Source organism: Gavialis gangeticus, unplaced genomic scaffold (genome assembly GCF_001723915.1).
Source record: "Gavialis gangeticus isolate Ggan-Ray unplaced genomic scaffold, GavGan_comp1, whole genome shotgun sequence".
In the NCBI taxonomy this organism is placed as follows: Eukaryota; Metazoa; Chordata; order Crocodylia; family Gavialidae; genus Gavialis; species Gavialis gangeticus.
This window is the reverse complement of record NW_017728959.1, coordinates 2,467,335-2,486,982: the sequence shown is the minus strand read 5'-3', so window position 1 is coordinate 2,486,982 and position 19,648 is coordinate 2,467,335. Positions and strand designations below refer to the sequence as shown.

General features: G+C 48.7%; 1 protein-coding gene across 1 annotated transcript; it reads left to right on the top strand.

Moving 5' to 3' along the window:
- Nucleotides 1-21: 21 nt before the first annotated feature.
- Nucleotides 22-3,702, top strand: MKS1 (Meckel syndrome, type 1). Its single transcript, XM_019510155.1, has 4 exons — nucleotides 22-577; nucleotides 1,241-1,323; nucleotides 1,397-1,494; nucleotides 2,123-3,702. Exons 1-4 carry the CDS (start codon nucleotides 404-406, stop codon nucleotides 2,218-2,220), a joined length of 453 nt encoding a protein of 150 aa, XP_019365700.1. The 5' UTR covers nucleotides 22-403; the 3' UTR covers nucleotides 2,221-3,702.
- Nucleotides 3,703-19,648: the final 15,946 nt, after the last annotated feature.

Sequence of the window (19,648 nt, the reverse complement as noted above, 5' to 3'; positions counted from 1 at the left end):
GCAGCTCCTGCTATGTGGTCAGAAAAGTGGATGCATCCACACCAGTGCATCCTCTCTGGATCCACCCTTGGGTAGAAGTAATCCTTCTCTACCCACACGGGTTGGAGAAGCTGTTTGCCAAAAGCTTTGTGTCTTGTAGATGGAAAGTGCTACAGAAATGCAGAGCAGTATGTAAATGTAATTCTTCTGCTCAGGGAAGAATGCAGTGTGATATTTAAGGGCTTGGATTTTTAAATGCATGTGGTTGCTTTATTATTAGCTGTATCTAAGTGGGGTAGGTCTGCTAGGTGTTCAGGGAGTATGTGTTTGTAGGGGAGGATGGGGGCTGTCACATAGTCTATTTTCATCCAGTCCAGGGCAGGGAAGGATCTGGCCATCCTCCTGTGTGTTTCTCTATGAGAATATGGAATTACCTGTTTGCTTTTTTCCTTGTCCTGGTACAGGGTTCCACACCCTGACAGTCCCCACCTGGCGACCTGTGGAGCTGGGGACAGTCTCTGAGCTGAGGAGGTTTTTCATTGGTGGCTCCCCTGAACTGGAGGACATGACTTATGTCAGGGTGCCAACAACCTTCAAGGCAGGTTTCACCTCAGGGGTTGTTTTGCTCCCTCACAGGGGGCTACAGATTCTGTTCCTCCCATGGGAAGTCACTGAGGGCATCCTGGGCCAAATTCATGCAGGGATGAGCTGAGGTTCCAGCCATGGGAGCTTTCTTGAACCCATCCTGAGAACTGGTCCCCTTCTGGATAGCCTGAACATGGACCAAAATATAGGTGGATCAACATGGCTGAGCATTCCCTTGTCAAGGGGTCCTGCGAGGAGTTCTTGTTTATGTGAGGCTTGCAGTACCACTCCTGGCCTTGGCCTGCCTTCTCAAGGGTGGTGATTGGTTCAGCACTGTTCACAGCAGCACTAAATTCCTTTATATAAGGGCAAGTGTGATCCCTTCTCTTGTATGGGTTGGGATTACGCTTTGAAGAGAAGAGTAGAGTTTAACCTTTCCCCCCACTACACTGTCAGCTTCCCGAAGAGCCCTGTCCTTAGTACAGCTGAAAGCTGTGTCTGCACTTCACAGTACCTTCTGGGAAGCTGACATCCAAGCTTCTGAACTGCTTCAGAACAGGGAGACTCCATGCACCAGTGCTGCCCATATCCTCTTGAAAGCGATCCCTTTCCCTGGGGGTCAGCTTGGCTTCACCAGCTGCAGGCAGGACTGCTTTAATTTGTCTTATACCCACAGGGAGAGCGTCTGAGCCGCTTTGGCTTCCGCACAGAGACAACAGGGAGCGTCACTTTCCGGCTTCACTGCTTGCAACAATCCAAGTAAGTGGTGCCACATCTCCCAGTTTGTGTGCTGGTGGTTCTAGACATAACCCAGTTCTCTGTTTCCATGCAGGGCCTTCTTAGAGTCCAGTGCTCAGAGGACGCGCATGCAGAGTGTGCTGGACCGGTTGGGAGGCTTCAGCCAGCAGAGCTCTCTCTACACTGTCCTCGGTGAGTTCTTTCTTTGTCTTGGCCAAATGGGGAACCTCTGGTTCACTTTGCTTACTTCAGAAGAAGGGGAGGAGGGATTGGTGTGTTTCAGAAGAAACCATTATTGTGTAGAGGGCCCCTCTGGCTTTCCTCCCTGCAGAGATTTTTTGACTGAATGCAGAAGAACAGAGGGTAAACAAGTGCATGAAACATCAGTTTCCAGTGAGTAGCACAACAGAGTTTCCACTAGGGTAAAGCCTTTGCTGAGCTAGCAAAGTCAGTGAATGATCAGCCTGATCAGCTCATCTTACAGGCAGGCACTGACTTCAGAGAAGAGCCTTGCTGTTCTATGTCTCATGCAGTGGAAATTGGAGCAGAAGTACCCCTTAGCTCTGACAATGATATAATATGCAGCTAGCATGGGGTACTGCAGCATGGAGCCAAAATTGGTTGTGGGGGAGGAGGATGAAGAGAGATAGCTGTGGTCTCATGCTTCACTGAGGGTAAAGTTAGTCAGCCAGTGAACTCTCCCCATGCAGAGAGAGAAAGAGATGGTGTTAGCCAGATGAGATAGTCTGTCTTGAGGAGGGGCTGTCTTAGCTAGCATGCTTCCATAGGTGCTGAATCAGTCTCGGTTGCTTTGTTGCAGAGGCATTCCAGAAGGCACGGCGACGGATGCAGGAAGCACGTGAGAGCCTTCCTCAGGACCTGATCAGCACCTCTGCCTCCACTGTGTACCAGCCATAACTATCCTGCTACTCTACTGGACGGAAGCCTAGCAGAACTTCCCTCTGCTAGAAGTACCTCTTATACTACACATGTTAATAGTGGCATAAATGGCAAGGATGTTACACATGCATTCAGTTTAAGGAGCCATAAAATGGTAAACCAGCCATAAAGGTGTAGAACATTTTCTGGCTGGTTTGTATGGCACCTTAAATTGACTGTATGGCAGATCCAGCCCCAGGACCAAAAAGCAGCTGGTTATCGGCTCCAGCCCAGCCCCAGACTTGTGGGTATCCAGCTTTCAACTTGCTGGTATTGGGGGAGTCTTGGATCATGATCCCTGGCAAGTAAAAAGGGCACAATTAGGGTATGATGTGGCATGGCAGGAGGTGTGATTGTTGGGATTCGGGATCAGCTCCCATGGTGTCATTAACGAAATGTGTGTCAGTGTCCATAGTCTCATCTCCTGCCCTTTAAAACTTTACAACTACTTCCTGCTGCGCTTGTCTGGGGGAAAGGAGACTAGGATGCCCACCCCTTAAATTTTTCCCTTGTATCAGTACTGGCATAAGTAGAGGGAGCAATTTCCCTTTCAGCTGACTACCTTAAAATCCCATTTGATGCTCCATGTTAGAGTCAAAACCACAACCTGCCTTGGAGCTGGATGTATCCAGCTGTGCCTGGGACCCTGCTTGGGAGGGTAATGAGTTGCCAGGCTGGCCTTGGTGCTAATGTCCAGATACATCTGTTTAGAGTATTCCATACGTGGTTTGATACGAGGTGAAGCTGTCATGCTGATCATGAGAGAGATTCAGGAAGCCTCCAAAAGCTGAGCATGGACCTCAGGCCTTAAGCCCTGGAGATAGTAGCCCCCTTCCTTCTTGGGAGTGGTGTCCAAGAGAGGTTTTGCATAGAACCCAGGGCAGGCTTTACCCTGCTTCCTGTGACCCTCCCACCAGCAGTTCCTTTCTGCTAGCCCTTCATCAAAAGCCATCAGTGCAAACCAAGCTTGGACCATGGGTTCGTCTAAGAGTGCCAGTATTGCATCAAGAAGTGTGAGCACATATGCATTATGCTGCAAGTCCTGCCCTGATTAAACTCAGTCATTCCATGATCTGCCTGCTGCAGATGTACAGCAGGGCAATGATGGAAGGTTAACGATGCAGGGTGAGGATTCTAACTCAGATGGTTCAGACAACACCTTAGCAGTTTTATTGCATGACTAGATGGCAGTTCTCTTTGCCATGAAAACTCACTTTCGGTCATAGCTGGAGCTTTGTTACCAAAAGCTTTGCAAAATCTTTGCTGGATTTTTGGCAATTGGCAAATCTCAGCTACATTAGTAACTGACATGTTCTCTCTCCTGTAAGAAGGTGGTTGGAGGTTGTGGGATTGTGCTACTGCAGATCTGTGTAATGAAGTATGTAGGACCTGGACAAAGGACTGTTACTGTTAACAATAAGCCTATGTAGAAGTTGGGTTGTCACTAAAATTGATTGTCTCCATCTGTGTCTTATGACTGGGTCATTTCTCAAATGAAGAGCTGTTTATCTACACATCTTGCATGCAACCAAAACTTACAAAGAGTCAGACATATTATGGACATGCCAGGTCAGGTGCCTTGTCCCCTGGCCTGTGTCTCCAGAGCTCCAAGAAGAGTGCTTGAAATGACTTCCCATCATCACCTAAACTGCAGGGGAGGAAGGGACAGAAGTCTGCTGTTCTGAGTGTTTAACTGTCTTAAATGCAAAACCATCCTTTCCTTTCCAGTCAGCTCTGGCAACTCTAGTCACTTTCCAGTTCCTACACATACCAGCCTCCTTCATTGTAAAACTCTGATTCATTTCACCAGCAGTAGTAGGCATCTGTCTGTCTCACAAGACAGAAGAATTGTGCTGAGTCATCAGCTTGCTGAACATCTGCAGATGTGACTGTACAGCCCAATTCTTGAGTGACAGTCCCTTCCATAGTTTTCAAATTTGAAGTTTGTATCAAACAATACCAAATGTGGTGTGGGGTTCTTCCTGAGGTTTCTCAATTGCAGGGAGATGAGAATCAGTGAATATGCAGTGATTCATTTACAAGATCCCCTTGGGAATCTCACCAACATCACAGTGTAATCACTGTCACTGTTCCCCTTCTTCCCCATTCAGTACAGTCTCTCCTTCCACCCCTTTCTCTCTTTTCCATTTTGATGCTACAGAGAAGGCCCCTCTGATCTCTTGGTGGATGTGGCTGCTCTAGGAATTCACTTTCAGGTCTGTCTTGTATCTGACCTGGGGGAATTTTCTCAGTCTACTCTTAAGCTCCCCATCCTCCTGTCACCATACAGTGCTGGGGGCCTGGGGAGCCAGGATTCATGGGCAGTTGTTTCCAACTAATGCCTTCAATATGTGTGATTGCTTTCCGGATAGAGTTACATGCATGATGGTCATTGCCTAGTGTCACCAGGCATCCAGCTAACACAGAACGATGCTTTTGGTTTTTGCTTTTTCAGTTATTTCACCAGAGACTGTAATGGGGCCCCTGTCCTACCACTGAAGAGAGAAGCCAGGGTTCAGCTGGCCAGCTCCAGCCTTCTGGACAAACTGATGAGGCAGAGGGCCCTTTAATAAAATGGCCCACCCCAAGTGCAGCCAGCACTGTGTGGCCAGTGACTGGCAGGCCTGGGGCAGAAGTAGTGGGTCAGGTGAGAGAAAGGAATATAAGCCCAGGCCTGAGGCAAGGGGGTTAGTGTGGCCCTGCAGCCTGCCAGGAATGGGGCTGTGGGAGGAGAGGGCCCTGACTGCCCAAGAAGAAAGGACTTCAGACTTCAGGGAAGCTGCAAGGAAGCTCCTGCATGAACAGGCAGCAGGGATAAGTATTTTGGGCCTGGTGCTATAGCTTGTTGCCACAATGCTGTTGACCCAGGGTTGGGGGAATCTTTTGTTTGGGAGCAGATGCTCACATTTCTCTTTGTGTCGATAGACCGGAGAACCAGCTGTAGTTGTAGGGGAGGAGGATGCTACCAAGAAAAATGCCAGGGGCACCCCAGGTCCTAGACCCTCCAAAGAGGGCGAGTGCTGCTGTTTGCAGAAGGACTGCGGTGTCAGATAGTAAAGATGGGTTGAAGGCCCAGAACCCACAAAGGGGGAAGCCAGGGCTGGGGGCCCCAAAGCCTGTGAAGGGCAAGGCTGGGACCTGAAACAAAACCCTCTGCCCTCTAGGGACAACCTCCCTATCCAGTTATAACTGCAAAGCATGGCAGAGAGACAACATGGTGGGACCCTGAGAGGTCAGAAGGGGTGAACAAGTCAGGATCCAGGCAGCTGCTAGAGAGTGACTTCGTTCAGTGCCACACATGCTACAGAGACCCACTGCATGTTTTGCAGGCATGTGGTTTTGTAGTGAGAGCAGAGAACATAAAGAGATATGGCTCTTGGGTCCTTTCCCAAATTAGCTGTCTCAAAAGTGCTGTATTCTCTCCACCTGGGAAACAGGGATGACAGTATACCCTATCTCACAGATGGAGTGATACTTGTGTTCGTGAAATACTTCATGGGCTCTTTGAGATCCACAGACCCGAAGTGTCAGAGTGATGTGGCATAAGTTCTTATGCACGAGTTTAGACAAAACATCCTTTCAGGATTCTTGTTTTTATACACATGGAGGAACACCTGCCCAAATACTAAGAGCAGAAGGCAGGACCGGGAAGCCCATTTAAGCTAAGTTGCTCCACCTTGCAGACTGGAGAGGTTCACCCAGCAATTTCTATCACAGTCTTGGGGTTGAATCAGAGCACATTGTGCTGATGTGTTCAGTGATTTGCATTCCCAACTTCTATATGGCCAGAACATCTCGCTTCACACAAGCAGGATCATTGTGCTGAGAGTATAAGGACCGCAAACAAGCCTGACAACAGAAGTGGGGAAAAGATTTTCTTCTGCATTGTGACCTTGTGGTCCCTTCAAGATGCATTTAGGGTTTGAGTCAAAGCCCACTGAGGTTGATGGGACTCTTTTTATTCATGTCAAAGAGCTCTGGAGCTGACCTTAATTCAAGGCTCAGGTGGTTCTGGCCTTTACCATTTCCACATACAGAATCCTGAGCTCTGCCGTGGCAAAAGGGACTAGCTTAGAGGTCTCTGTTTTGGTTTTTGCCCATAGCTGGCTTGACACAAAGAGGTGGGAATTCTATGGGAAGCCGCCTGTGAGTGCTTCTAGAGCTTTTGGATTAAACTGCTTCCCCCTCTCCACCAGCATGGCTGTTAGCTACGCCCTGCCCAGATGTGGACAGGAAAGGGGAGCAGCAGAACACACAACTTCCCCATTAAATCCATCTCACCTCCACCAGCCACAATACACATCTCTGCTACACCCAAGAGCAGATTCAGTCCCTGAATCTCTCCTTCCTGGCCCACTTCCATCTCTTCCAACTGGCCCCCACACAATCCATCTCCTCTTCTGCTTTCACTAAAAGGTGGAGCTGAAACTGTTTTTGGCTAGACCTCTGGAAATCTGGCTGAAGTATGGGCCAAACTGAACCGTGCCAGAGAAACTTATTGCAGAGACAAGAACCTGTCCTTGTGCCCAGATCCTTCTCTGTAGTTCACAGCCCAGTTTTTTCTGTAACGGCAGATGGTGGAATGCAAATGGGGCCGTAAGGGCTTTTTCTGCCATTCAGGCCCTGGAGGTGGGCCCCAGCCCAGCACCCACACAGGGCTCTGAAACTGGGCCCTTCCCATGACACAGAGCAGGGAGACACTTAATAGATCTCCAGCCACTGGCACAGAGCCCTTTGCTCTCTGGGGAGCTATTGAAAAATCACTTAAACAGGGGAGGCCCTTCTGGGGTCCCAAGGAGCCATGGGTTCCCACCTAACCAAGGTCACTGTAATCCAAGATCTTTCCTCTCCCATTAGAAACCACTGCCACACTGGAGATATGCTGGTGCAGGTTCCAGGTGTGGAGGATAAAGAAGGACAGTACAATTGCTGTTACTTCATTACTGCTCATCCTCATGTGCCTGCCCCAAGCTGTGATGTGAGTATCCCCACAGGGAAAGGAAAAAGATGGAGATTGGGGATGAGATGGTGAGGAAGAAGGCTGCCTGGTGCAGCAAGATGAGCGGAGCGGAAAGGAAGGAAATGAGCCCAAGGGATGGAAAGGAACTGATGCGGGGTCCCTGAGGGAGGGGTTGACACAGTGAGCTAAAGAATGGGCAGGTGGATGCACCTATCCAAGCAAGGCTTCTTTCCTAGTGACCCAATTCCTTGCAGGTGAACTTCCCCATCCTTTCCTGTTGCTCCCTGAGCTACCCAGCACATATTTGGATTAAGTGGCATGAAGCATCTGGGCCTCCTCAGGCTGCCTGTGCCCTAGGCTTGCATTATCCCTGCTTGCTGGGCAGGAGCAGAGCACAGCCATGGCACTGACAGACACAATGGCACTCAGCCATGAGGTATTTTCTAAGGAATTAAAAGCTTCAGGGTGCTGAGAATCTAGGCCCGAGCCTTCTAGTGGGATGGCTCCTGGGCTGTGGCTGCTACAGCTGTGAACACCTGGCACAGCTAGGGTGGCCATCATCAAGGACATTCTGGTTTTCTGCTACTCTGTCCTCTGTTGTCAAGAGAAAAATAGAGGACATAAAGGTATCTGGTTTTGTATCAATAGAGGACAGAGGACAACTGGACTGTCCTAGGCACAGCCACCCTAGGCACAGCCTAGAGCACTGGCTCTATGTGCGTAGTAACACTTAGAGCCCAGCTAGGGCTAGAGATGCCTTCAAGTGGTTGTTGAGAGATGGACCCTTTTTTTGCACACACTGCTGTGCCTAGGCGGGGCTGACTCTTCTCAATGGGATATGAAGTAGGAGCCATGCCGGGGCTGTCAAAGCAGTTGCATGGCCTCAGAGGTGGATGTGGGTTTAGAGCCAGGCATGAGGGGATGACTCTCCAGAAGCTGCATGGCCAAGTTTCCAGAGGTTTGGCCCCCACCATCAGGCCTGTTCAGAGGATCCTTGCAGCTTACATGCACCAAACCACCTGACTTCTCTGAGGCCTTGGCTCCAGCTCAGTTCATGACATGACACTTTTGAAAACCCTTCCTGCAGAAGACCACTATGAATACATATCCTTGTCACTTCTAGCAGCCATGCATCCTGCTACAGCTTCTTGCTGCTGCACTTAATGCTTCTCCTTGTGATTTTGCAGAAGAAGCTGTTGAGACATTCATAAATGCCGCTCCCTTTTCCATCCTCAGCTGGATAAGAGGGGAAACCTGGAGATTCACCCCAAGCTAGAACTCACCAGCTGAGCTGTGCCAGCCTCTGTGGACATAGTGGAAGTGGGGTGGGTCTTTCTGACTTTACTGAATGCCTCTAACAAAAAAACACATTCCGTCTGCCCTTTCCCTGTACAGGATCAGAGACTTCATGCAAAATGTTGATGGGTCCTAGACTTGGCTGATCATAATGGAAGGTTCTGGCTGGGGTTGATGCTGGTGCTGGCAGCCTAGAGGAATGCAGCATCCCAGGCTGGATTTGGCAGGTCCCTGGGTGCAGCCTTTTTCTTATTTACCACCCACTGAATGTTAAACACTTCCCTGAGCTACCCCTGCTGGGTGTGTTTCATACCACTCTGGAGGCATCCCTGGGATGGAGCTCTCCAGAGCCATCCAGAAATCTACTGTCCTGGGAACAGGGTGGGCAAAGCCATCACAGGTTCAGGGCTCTCACCCTAACCCTGGACTCTCATACTGTCTCCAGAGCCCTATTACATCCTAGCATCCATCTCCCTAAGGACAGCGCAGCATTGTCCCTTATAAGGCTCCACAGATTTCTGACCTCCCCACTGGCCAGCACAGGGAGGTATCAACCCTAAGTCCAGCAGCCCCAAAACTAATGCCATCTGTTTGCAGACCTTAGGTTGGGCATAAAGGCAGCTTTTGCAGTGTGGAAAGCACTTGGTAATCCCTTGTCTCAGGACTTTTGCCACTGGGACCAAGAAGGAATTGTTTTGCCTTCATGAATGCTAGTGACCTCTAAGTGGGGTTTTATGCTTTCTTCTGAGGCACTGGGACATTGGCCATAGCTAAGGCTGGGGCTATGTTGCTGCTTTTGCTGGTACTTAGAAAACCCAGAGGTTCCTAGCCAGAGGGTCTTGCTCCTCTGCTCAGGGTCAGACTGATTGCCATATTTGGGCTCAAGAAGGAATTTTTCCCCATGGTCAGATTGGCTTGGATGGTGGAATTTTTGCCTTTCTCTGTAGTGTGGGACAGGGCCATTTTCCTAGAATCTTCTGAGCATATTTTAACAAATCACTTCTCTGTCACTGAGGTGGTAGACATTAGCAGTGCCCTCATCTTCCTTGCTCTTACCTATGCCAACTTATAGAACATTGTTGGAGCTTTAAATATTGTGACTTTTAGTTGATTCTTAGGGGTGGAAGTGGCATCTATGGGGATTTCTTTAGCGTACACTTGCCTACAAATACACAGGACTGGATCAAGAGCCAAGAAGGCTGTACAGTTTGATGATCCTATATTCTTAGTTTGCCCAAGAAAACAGCAGCCTCCATGGCTCAGCAGCTGAGAACATCTGTTCTGTTATACTGTGTTTATATTCCATTTGGGAAAGGGATTGGGATCAGATTTGAAGGATACTGTTTAGAGTATGAAGTACAGTTAAATATCTAATCTCATGCCTATGTATTAGTGAGTTTGTGCGTGTATTTGTTTCCTGGGAGATGCAGGGATACTGCTGTTTGCTTCCCTACCTCTTTGTTGCAAAAGGCCAGTGTGGAATTCCTAACATCAACAAAGGGGTGATATAAAAATCCAGATCCCTGCAGGGTCTGTACAGTGCAATGTGGCTCTCGTTCCAGAGGGTAGCAGTCAGCACTGCTCTGTGCTGAGCTCTTCACCCTGAGCTTTGTCATGCTTTTCATGGCCTTGATTCTGCCTCCTCACACCTGCTAAGCAGCCCCTTGCTCCAGGAGCTCCCTATGTCCCCAAAGGGGCCCTCTGTCCCCCTGCCCAATAAAGGCCCTGATCCATGTCAGGGGAACACACCAAGGGGGCAGGATGCTTCCACCTGAGAGGGATGCTTTGGCTTCCTTTACTCTCACCAGACCCAGATGTTCTTCTTCACTCCTTCATCAATGCTTTGTCTGAGGGAGGACTGAGGAGAACTGGGTGTACCACATGAAGGTCGGTGACCTGGTTTGAACTGGGAGAAGTTCTTAATTTGCTCCTGCTCTGGCCTCTTGTTCAATTTCCAGAACTTAGATTTTGGAGCCCCAAAACTCAGGAGCATCCACACCCTGACCCCAGGGATCTGGGCCAGGGGCTGATCACTCTCTCTGAACAAATCTGAGAATCACATCATACAGGCCCTGCCACTAAATGCTGTTCTCATTGACTTGTGCAGCCCCTGTGCTTTAATAGAGTCACTGACTGGGAAGATAGGGTTGGACCACAAGGATCAGATACACTTCATCCCTCTCCCCTCCCTGGGCTGGCTGCACTGCGCAGAGGAGAAAAACTCTCAGGAAGGACCATTGACGTTTTCAAATTTCTTGAAAGAATCAAAGTATTACCACTGGGAGTGGTACCTTCCTAGAGCTGCAGTTATTTCAGTAGCTTTGGTGGAATTTTCTTCTCACTTGGACTGGGGTTTGGTGGTGACTGGAGTTGGGGCAGAGGTCAGAGGTGATATGCTGCCTCCTTATATGAAATGGCCATGGCAGTGGGTCACCTGCTTGCCTGGCAGTAGCAGTGTCATGACTTGAAGTCAAATGCCCAGTCACCACTGTCATGTAGTGTCAGCATGCCAGGGGTGCATGATGATTTCACCACTTGATCTCAGCCTCAATATCTGATCACTGATTCATTGTTTCCCAGTCTGCAGCCCTTGTACGGTGGCACAGACAGCTTTGCAGGAGACAGAACTTCTCTTCACACCTGTCTGTAAAGCACCTAATGTGCTTTCAGTGCTCTAGCAGTTTACTTTGTAGCTTCCCCTGCTCCCTGTGCCAAAGCCACTCAATGGAAGTAAAAGGCTTAGAGTCACTTCATGATCTTTGGGGATATGCAAAAACTTGTTTTGTATTTGCATGTCCTGGCAGTCTGGAAGGCATCCAGCACATCATCTTTTCTACACCACCCAAGTAGAAGGATGGGATTGACTTGTGGGTTAGAAGGGAAAGGTTTGCTTTCAACTTCTATTTTATTCTGTGTATTAGCCAGTAACAAGAGAGTAGTGTTGCAAAAGGGCCCTGTAAAAGAGAAGAGAGGAAGGAGCAAGTTAAGAGGAAGGAAGGTTATATATGAGGAAGAAAAGAGAATTATTGAGAGCTTCGTGGAATCTTTGCATGCATGTACAGAGTAACATAAATTACCAAGGAGCATAAGTATATCTGAGAAGCTCTCAAGTACTCAGGTTATTTTCTGGGTGCAAGGTGAGTATTTGTACTAGGAAGAAAAAATGCACTTTTAGTTGCTACTCTAATTAAAGCGCCTGGAGCCTCTCATGTATCAGTGTCCCTGCCTTTCAAAAGGGCAGTGGGGTTGCTTTATCTAAAGCTTGTTGAATGAAATTCAGATAAAGTGTCGTCTAAGACTTGGGGAATTGCCGGCGTTGTCTGGGTGGCCAGGATGGGAAAACACAGGAATTTCTGATATTAGAGGATGGGGATTAGATTGCTAATAGTTGATGCAATTTTGGTCTTCTTTGGAGTGTGGAACATAGGTGGATTTAAAGTGGAACGTCAGACTAGATGATCTGCTCAGGTCCCTTCCGACCCTAGAAACTATGAAACTATGAAACCTTTCCTTGTATGGAAACGAAACAGTACAAGGCATTTTCAAAAGTTCTTTGGGGATCTTTATTTCTCCCTCATTTTTCAAAAGAATACTAAAGCTGTTAAACCAAAAAACATATAGAGAGTGGACCTAACTGAGTTCACACCGCCCACCCCCACATTTAATGTTAAAGAGAAATGCTAGATAGAAGTATAATCTGCTTTAAGAAAATTGAGGTGACAGCAGATGAGGGAGCATTGCCTAAGAAGCACACCACCACAGGGGGTAATAGAGCATCCTATCACCTCCTTTTCACATAAAAGCCTATCTAATTGAAATTGAGAAAAAAAATACATTAATTCAGTTACAGCTTGATCACTGAGGACTACCTGTTGAATGGGAATTCTGTTAGGATGTTGCTCAGCTTTCTGTACGCTCATGCTTTAGGCACAAGAACTTGCTACCCCACGAGATGCCCCCTTCTTGGACCCTCCCTGGGGCTGCTCAATATCCTCCTGTCCTTCACCTTTGAATCATCTTGGGGCTCTCCTCTTGTGGCTAGAGGAGGCACAGCTCTCTTTTGGATGAGAATGAACAGTTGGTTGGGGTGGCCTATAGTCAATACTGCTCTCAGTACTGTTGCAATTGTAAAACTGTGTTGGAAGCTCCTGTCTAAACCTTTGCTCCAGCCGCAAACTACAGGCAGCCTTCTTACTGAATTCCTTAAAACATTCTAACATTTCTTTAGTCCTGGTTTCCATAAGATTGGAATTGGCTTCCTCCCTCCCCATTAACCTATTAAAGATATCATGAATTTCACATGTCATTTGACCAGTGGATGTAGATATGTTTTGGGACACTTCTGCCACTATCTGAAGAATATTTTCCTTAGTTGTTCTTTGATTTGTTCTATAACTGTGTTGATGTGAGCATTAACAGCTGCTCTTGATGATCCAGGAACCACTGCTGCCATGGGTGAGGCTTAGCGGGGCACAGGGGGCACATGTCTCCCCTGAGACTGGCCGCTGCCGAAGCTGCCAATGGCTTCTGCGGGCAGTCACCTGCCCCCACTCACCACAAACACGGCTGGTGGTGGCTGTGGGTGGCCCCCGCTTGCCGCTCGCCAACACCCCCCACCCCGCCAACACCATTGGCGGCACCTGTGGGTGGTCCCCACTCACTGCCATGGTGCCCCCCCCAGTCAACTGGGGACCACCTGCAGCTGTGTCATTCATGACTGCTGCAGTAGTAGGGGTTGCTGTGTCCAAGAAAAAAAGAAAGCTCTCATGAGGCATTCAGCTATTTTTAAATATTTTAAGAGCAGTAATTTTTAAAATATTTTAACAGGACACCCTCCACAAGAATTACCAATGAAAGCCCACTACCATCCAACCATGTTATGAAGGCTGCACCCCAAAAATATTCTGACCAGTCTCAAGGCATCCTGTCCCTTACCTGCCTGTACCTGGTACCCCTCTGCCTGGAAAAACATGTACTGTCATCCACCCTGCAGGGAGTAGGTTAGATTTGTTTAAGGGGACCAGTCTCCCCAGCCCCAAGAGACTAAGGATGTGCGCTGCAGTAATATTTTAGCCCCATGGCTAATACCACTGCTATAACTTTACAAGTCACTGTCCGTGAGTCTTGTGGGGTCTCGGGCACAGGACCCACTTGGGAACCTGAAGACTCCTGTGTTTTTGGTCACCTGCTGCTGATCATCCTGGGTGTCTGGTACCAAAATGCCTGGGTTAACCGGAGTAGAGGGCAAGCTCATTTCAGGCTGTGTGCCAGAGAGGTCTCTTGAGCAGTCCCAAACGAGGTCATTCATCTGTGACTGAGTCTGCGACCGAGGAAGCTGATTGCGTGGAGCTTGTGAAGTGGCTGCTGACGTACTACGGCACCGGGGAGTTTCTGGTTCCTCATGCAACAAACTTGTTGTCCCCAAATCATTCAGGCAAGCCTGCGAAGCATCTCTTTTAAGGGTGGTAGACAGCTTGTCATAGAATTGAACCATTCTACGTGAGGCACCTGAATGAGAGTTATTGTCCTTTATGCGATGGAAGGCACACTTCAAGGACTTGAACTTACGGCGACACTATTCCCAGTCCTGATAGATGCCATGTTCCTCTAACAGTGCAATAGCCACGTACACCGGCTTATTTCTTTGGTTTTCCAGTTGTATCAGCACCTTCCTTTCACCCTGTCACAGGGCACTAAGGTGCCTGCTCCTCTAAGAGCAGAGATTGCCTGGGGAGAGAGCCCATAGAGCCAGACAAGAGCTCAGGTGCAGGTCACCATGACAACCGGCTAATGAGGAAATTGGCCGCACTTGCACATGGTCAGCTGACCGGAAGAGGCAGGGCCCTAGGCTCATATAAACCCTAGGGCCGGGACTAGGCAGTTCAGTTCCCTGCCAGCAGCCGAAGGGGAAGGAGCCTCCAGGGAGGAATAGACCAGAGATGCGGCAGTTGTCAGGTATGCTGCCCTTAGGGCTAATGGGGCTCCAGGAGCTCACAACGTACCCTTGCCTACTAGGCACTTAGTACCAGGGAAGAAGTTTTACTCTTTTAAAGGGGCAGACCGCACCCTGAACTTTGGTGTTCTGTTATAGCCCAGGGGCACATGTTTCGTTTGCTATTTTATAACACTGGTGGTTTGGGTGAGGCTATTGGGGAAGGAGGAGACCTCTGTGGGGGCCCACTACAGCGTGGGGACCCCAGTGCTAGTGTGGGCACAGTATTTGGGGTGCACAGGCCCAGGCACCAGTGCAGTGCAGAGATAGGGCTGCAGAGAGCCCAGGGAGGACAAGGGGGCCAAATTATAGTAAGGCCTAGGCAGGACAACATCAGTACCATCTGTGAGGCTTGGGGCATGGTAAAGGGATGGTTTGGAGCCATGCATATAGCCCATAAGGCTGAGAGAGTCTCAGGAGACATCCACTGTGAAGCGGGATGCCAAGGTGTCTATGAACCCCAGGGTTCAGTAAAATCCAGCAAGACCCTGTCCAAACAAAAAAGATCAAGGGCAGCCTCTCTATATTAATAGAACCAGCAAGATGTGGCAGGCGAGTAAGAGGGTGCCTGTTGGGCAAGACTGGCATGGTTAAGGAGCCCTAAGGGTAACATGGCCATCCCTAGGGGACCCCACATTGTTACACACCCCAAATATCAATCAGTGCCTGAACTTCTGCATAAACCCAGGTTAGTCCCCACCCTTGCAAAGTTTCCATCATGTCTTCCAAATTTTGCCTTTTCTTGGTCTCCTCCATTTCCAACAAAACATATAGCAGAGCAGATGAGACACTGATATAGCCTGCTATGACCTTTTCTGGGGTATGTCCAAGGACCTGAGACCTGTGAACCTTTTATGAAGAGAGGCATAATACAAGGGTGATTTGTGCAATCTCCAGACATTTGTGGCAATTCTTCATTTTTGATAGTCTAGCCACTGGCATTCAGAAGCATACTTGAACAACTATTGTGCTGGCAATTGGTGAAAATGGTGGGTGATCACTGCAGGCGAGAAACCGTGAACGTGTTAGAATGGATGACTGAAACATATTTCCATTAGATAAGCCGGCAATAACAAATCCTGTATGAGCCGTTTCCACAGGGTGATCAGGGTTCTTACACTGTGGGAGGGAGTGCAATGCGGGTGGTGGTCCATAATCTCGTTTCTGGGTGCAGAGCATAGACATTGAATATTCCATGTGCTTGAGGGTAAATTGTAGAATGGAAACCCCTCCTGTGCCCGGGATGCTGTTGGCTTCCAGGCTACAGCAGTGAGTAGGTCAGTTTTTTTTGAATGTTTTGCTGGCAATTTTCCCATGAAGAGACATTGGCAGCGTGCAACCATTTGCTTCCTAAAACAGCCATCCATGACTTGACTCCGGGAACTGAGAAGCTGTCCTGGGGGAGACCATAATTCCAACACCATTTAAAATTGTTTGCTTTGCCAGACCTGACCTTTAGCTTACAAGGAACACCAGGGAATCCTGAAGCCTAAATTCACAGCACTACATTCACAACAGTTGTTAATTAATGGGTCAAACCCCATGTAGTTAGGGTGGATGATGTATGGTTTGGTCTAGAGTGCCCTGCCACTGCAGGGCTTCATGCTATGCAATACCTTGCACCTTCCTTCATGACAATTAAATCCACCCACCCTATTTACATCCAAGTTGAAGCAAACAATGCACCCCCCACCCTTAGGGCATAGTCAAGTGTCAGGTATCACTTACCGATGCATAAAGCAGTGTTGTCTTTCAAGTCCCAGGTCGCAGAGCGGCTCACATCCTGCACTCAAACGTTGCACTGCACCCGACTTCAGCAGCAGCAACAGCCTGGATTCTTCTTGAATGCTGCATCGGCATTCATGTGCCACCCAGGGGCAAGTGTCCCCACTGGGCTGAGTCCTTCTGCCTCTGGTGTGCTGCTGTCTCTCATTCACCTCAAAAATCTCTTGTCGATACAGCATATACACACCCTGACCACTCCCTCAACTTACAGGCCTTGAGCAGAGCAGTAACCCCCCTCCACCAGCCTTGTTTTGGTGTTTAAAAAAAAACTCCAGACAGGCTGGAGCTGGGCTAGAAAAGAGCGCGAATATCCCATCCAAAAAGAGCGCCAAAACCCCGTGGAAAAAAATGGCCGGAAAAGACTTTGCAGGGGGCAGCCTCTTTGGGTGGCCTTGCAAAGTGTGTGGGCGATGCAATGCTTGTGGTACCCCAATACCAACACCCAGGGATGCTGGCAAGCCAGACTTGTGAGGGGGGGGCAGCTCCTTTGGGTGGCCTGCGGTACCGACCCTCGATGCCAAGCCAAACTTGTGAGGGGGTGGCAGGCTTTGCAGGGGAGGCAGGAAGCACTGCTTATTGAACTCAACCCACCCCCAAAGCCACCAACAACCCCCCCCCATCATAACCCAGCCTGACCCAAGAAAATAGACCAACCAAAGAATCAAATACTATCTTAAAATGCCCTCTGGTGGAAATTAGTACTGGGAGCTCAAGAGGGTAGAATTGTTATGACGTGCCCCCTAGCGTTTTTTTACTAGTAATAGCATATTAGGCCATAACGTGCTAAATAGCATGCATGCTACGTCATTAGTCATGGTACATTACGACAGTGAAAAAACCCCAGGAACATTTTTAGCCAGAAAAAGCTGATGCTGTGGACAAGTGCTCATAGTGAAGAAGAAACAAAGATCATACAGCTAAGAAAATCCTGGAAGTCTTTTGTAGGGAAACAGGCTTTAATGATCTGTTGCATCAGAGGGCCTGGAGCCATCTGCACTCCATCTCTGCTCCAATTTACTTTGACTCATTCCACAATAATACCATGTGCTATAGCTTTACTTACAATGTGGTATGAATTTTACTTTGTCTTTACTCAGTGAGATGAGTTTTCATCTTCAGAAACCAGACAAGGTGGGTCAGGAAAAAATTGGATAAAAACTTGTCCTTACTTCTTAGACTCGGCAGGGAAAATTTCCGAAGTTTCAATGTTTCACGGTGTACACAGCTAGGATTTCAAGCTGTGGCAGGCAGCGTCTTGGAGCAGTTCCTGCTGGAAGAGACAATGGTGTGGGATTAGAAGGATTCACGTAAGAGCTAAAGGGCAAAGGAGACTCTCACAGAAATGTCTTCAGGGCAGTCAGGCATTTAGAGGTTATAACTTTCAATGTGTGTTTTAAGATAAACCACATATAAACTATCTTCCATGTGCACACATTTCAAGTAATTTACTTTATGTTCAGTATTTTTTCCACTATTGTACTATTCTTTCGCTTTGTGTGGTGAACCAAGACTTGACCACTTCCCTAACATCTGCATAACCACATAACAATTATATGAATTACATAACTTTTAACTCTTGACCAATATAACTTTAACTGTTATGCAGTTTAATCAACGTACATATATTTATTGTCCACCACAAGCTTATTAAGGCCACATTGTGGCCCCAAAGCTAGTGGCACAAGAGTCTATGAATTGTGGCCCGAAAGGGGGCTTTACGGGCCCTAGCAACCAAGAATAGAACAAAAGACTGATTTTTTTTTTTCCCTCTCCTCCAGCACTGCTTTGTGTCCTTCTCAATTTAACTTCAGCTGTTGTTTCTGACACTTTCTGTCATCCTCTCCTAAACATCTTACCTCACTGACTTTCAAGATACTTGTCTTCTGGTTTTTGTCCTACTTCTCTGATGGTATGTTCAGTATCTTTTGCCAGGGCCCTTCTCCACACTTCTTTTGTTTGAGGGCATTCCCCAGGACTCTAGCACTGGTAAGAATTGTTGGTAGAAAGAAATTAAAAACAATATCCAAAACTGTTGTCAGTGAAGACTTAATACCCACTAGGCACATCTACACATGCAACTAGTGCTATATGGGTTTACCATGCAATAATTTACTGCACCATAAACCCGACCTGGGCAGGGCACCTACACATGCAGCCATTTGGGAGCGGATTTGTTCCTTACGGCACTAGCCTCCTCCAGCCCCCTGCCGTCCCCCTGCAGCACCAGGGTGAGCTGGAGGCTCTGGTCACAGCTGCCTAGGACCAGGGGAATGCTTTAAAACCCAGCCACACACAGTGCTCCCTAACCACCTGTTTCTAGCCTGGAGCAGGCTGCAGCGTGCTGGCACAGCCCTCTGTGACTCAGTTTGCAGAGCCTGTGCCCACCATGCAATGGCTGTTCCACCCTCCAGCTCCGGGAGTAATAGCCTGTACCCTGGGCTCCTGTTTGCCACCCCGCACGCAATGCTTTGCTACTGAAGCAACCGCTGTCTGGCCCAGGTCAGTCTCAGCCCTGCCTGCCTGCCCCATACTGCTCAGCTGTGTGGCCAGGCTCACCGTTGTGTCTGAGGCCCTCCTGCCACCTCATTGCTGGCACCCAGCTCCTGGGCTGCCACCTGGATGCCAGCAGGGACACTGACACACACATGGACACTGCCACTGATGCTATTCATGAGCTTGTGGGGCTCCAGCCCTGCTGCCTCTGGGCCCACCTGACCAACCAGGACTGCTGGCAGCATGTTATCCAGAACACCTGGGGTGACAAACAGTGGCTGGAGTCCTTTTGGATTACCCGGTCCACCTTCCAGGAAGTCCTCGAGCAGCTCTGCCCACACATTAAAGAATTCTGCCTTTAATGTACTTGAAGTTTTATTCTCTTAATTTACTGATATATTTTCTTTGTGCAATTGATCCTATGTGGCACTGGGCCTGTCCACCCCATACCCGCTGCTGGGGGTGCCAGACAAAGCAGGTAGGTGGGGTCTCCACAGAGACCATCCTGGGACCTCTGTAGGCAGGGTGTGCTTGGTTGGGCAGAAGGGATGGGGCTACAGGCAGGTGGGGTGCAGTGTCTGGGAGTGGGGCAGGAGGGTGGAGCTGGGTCCAGGATCATGGGCAGTGATAGTGCAGGGCCAGGGCCCAGGGCAGAGTTGTGATCTGCTTTCCACACATCCCTGCAATGGGCACTGGCTCCATGGGCAAGGTTTTCAACCTGTGATCCAGGGGTCCTTGGGAGTCTGCAGACTATGTCTTAGGGATCTGCGAAAGGTGACTATGATCAATCAGAAGTGTGTAAATATCCACCCTTACAAATTAAAGGGGTCTGTGTCTCCACTCAGTTTTTCTTAGGGGTCACACTCGCTGCTCACCCCACC